The 1852-nt window shown below is 43.8% G+C and overlaps 1 protein-coding gene across 1 annotated transcript in view; it reads right to left on the bottom strand.

The window, feature by feature from the left end:
- ccdc85b (coiled-coil domain containing 85B) overlaps positions 1-1852 on the bottom strand; it is a 14295-nt gene that overhangs the window by 7190 nt on the left and 5253 nt on the right. Inside the window, exon 2 of the mRNA XM_019871344.1 lies at positions 29-525. Within this exon, the coding sequence (XP_019726903.1) occupies positions 29-509 (481 nt within the window). The 5' untranslated portion in view covers positions 510-525. The remainder of the gene's footprint in view (positions 1-28; positions 526-1852) is intronic.

Genomic DNA, 1852 nt, shown 5'->3' with positions numbered 1-1852 from the left:
AGCGGCGGGCCCAGCTCGGTGGACCCGCCTGGGCTGGAGTCACTCCGACTGACGCACTCCTCCTCTAGGACCAGGCACAGCTCCTTCAGGTCTAGATTCTCCTTGACCAGGCCATCCTGGGTGCGCTCCAGCTCGGCCAGCTTCTTCAAGTAGCCACCCAGGTCCTCGCGCATGACCTTTGCGGCGTGGTGGCCGAAGTGCTGCCACTCGCGCGCCAGCTTCTTCACCTTGAGCCGGTCGTCGTCCAGGAAGCAGCACAGGTCCCGCAGCTCCACGTTCTCCTCCTGCAGACGCTGGTTGATGACTTTGAGCTCGCGGATCTCCAGCAGGTGGCCCTGGAGCTGCTTGTTCACCTCCTTGATGAGACGACCCCGTTGGATGAGCGCCGACATCTTTTCCGACTCCTCCTTGCGCAGGCGACTCAGCAGCTCCTCCTTGGAGCAAGCCAGCAGGTCCTCATCCGACATCTTCGACAGCTCCCGTGTCAGGAGCTCCCCTTCGTTGCTCATCTTCTCAAATTCAACCCTTTGACACCCAAGAGACAAAAGTCAAGTCCGTTTTATTTGCAGATATTACGTTTGGATTGATTTATTTATAAGCATCATGCATCTAGAATGTACGCAATCATGAACCCATGTTACATAGTATATAAACAACTGCACTGGTGAGCAGGTAAAGCATTTAACAGTTCAGTTTAACTATCCCGGATTAACACGCGAGAGATCAACATCATCTTTCCGACTAATGATCATTACATTTTAAATATCTGTAACATGTTTCTTGTTGGGCGGCCCGGTGTCCAGTGTGTGAGTGTGAGCGCGGATGGTTGGCTGGCAACCAGTTCAGGGTGTCCACCACCTACTGCCCGAAGATGGCTGGGATAGGCTCCAGCACACCCCGCGACCCTTGTGAGGATGAAGCGGTTCAGAAAATGAATGGATGGATGAATGGATGTTTCTTTTTATTGATATCTTCTTGTTCAGTTGAAATTTCTGCTAAAGCTCCTCAACTCACTTCAACATATTTCCTTGGTAGACATAAGCCATCAAATGGTGCCACAGCAATACCTTTGTATAAATTAACTCTGATGCCCAAATTTTTTGATTAAGGCCTTTTAAGCATTTTAAAAATCTGTGTTATTGTACATTTGTTTCGTAATTTCAGAAAGCTTACTTTTTTTACTTTTTATTATTTCCTTTCCTTTTAAATCTTTTTTGTAAATGCATTTTAGTTTTGTCAATGTACATTCTCTTAGTAACTTAATAAGCTACTTTTGTTCTCTTTGATTTGCCTTTGAACTTCTTCAGCAGTTCTGCTTATAAATACTTTTAGGCGGTTTTGTTTGTGTGAAGCACATTGAGTTGCCTTGTGTGTGAAATGTGCTGTATAAATAAAGCTGCTTTGTCTTGCTCCTCATCTTTCTTCAACATAGTTTAAGATGCCACAAGATTACAGACAGTTGCAGATTTTTTTATGTAGTCAGTACCAATCCTCTGGTTTTTGTTGAAAAACTCATCTCGTCCCTGTTGTGTTCTCACAGAAAATATATGCGTTTAATAAATGCGTTTTTCAGGCACTGAAATGCATCCACCCTTTATTTATTTTTTTACTAAACGTATTTCTGCAGTTTTTTTGCACTCAGGCCAAGGTTAAATTTTATTACAAAACATGTGAGTCATCTGTTCATTGTTTTTGTTCCATTATTCACTGAACAACTGACCTATTCGCTGTTTTTGTGAGTTTTTCAGATGAAGTTTTTTTTTTGGGAGGAAATATCCTCCGTTATGTGCTGAAAAGGAAAAGGTAATAAGTGGATGATTTTTCAGCAAATAACGAAGGTTAACCCCCCCCC

The sequence above is a fragment of the Hippocampus comes genome, unplaced genomic scaffold (genome assembly GCF_001891065.2).
Source record: "Hippocampus comes isolate QL1 unplaced genomic scaffold, H_comes_QL1_v1.1 scaffold83, whole genome shotgun sequence".
Classification (NCBI taxonomy): Eukaryota; Metazoa; Chordata; class Actinopteri; order Syngnathiformes; family Syngnathidae; genus Hippocampus; species Hippocampus comes.
Note: the sequence above shows the minus strand (reverse complement) of the source record. Positions and strands in the feature narration are given on the sequence as shown.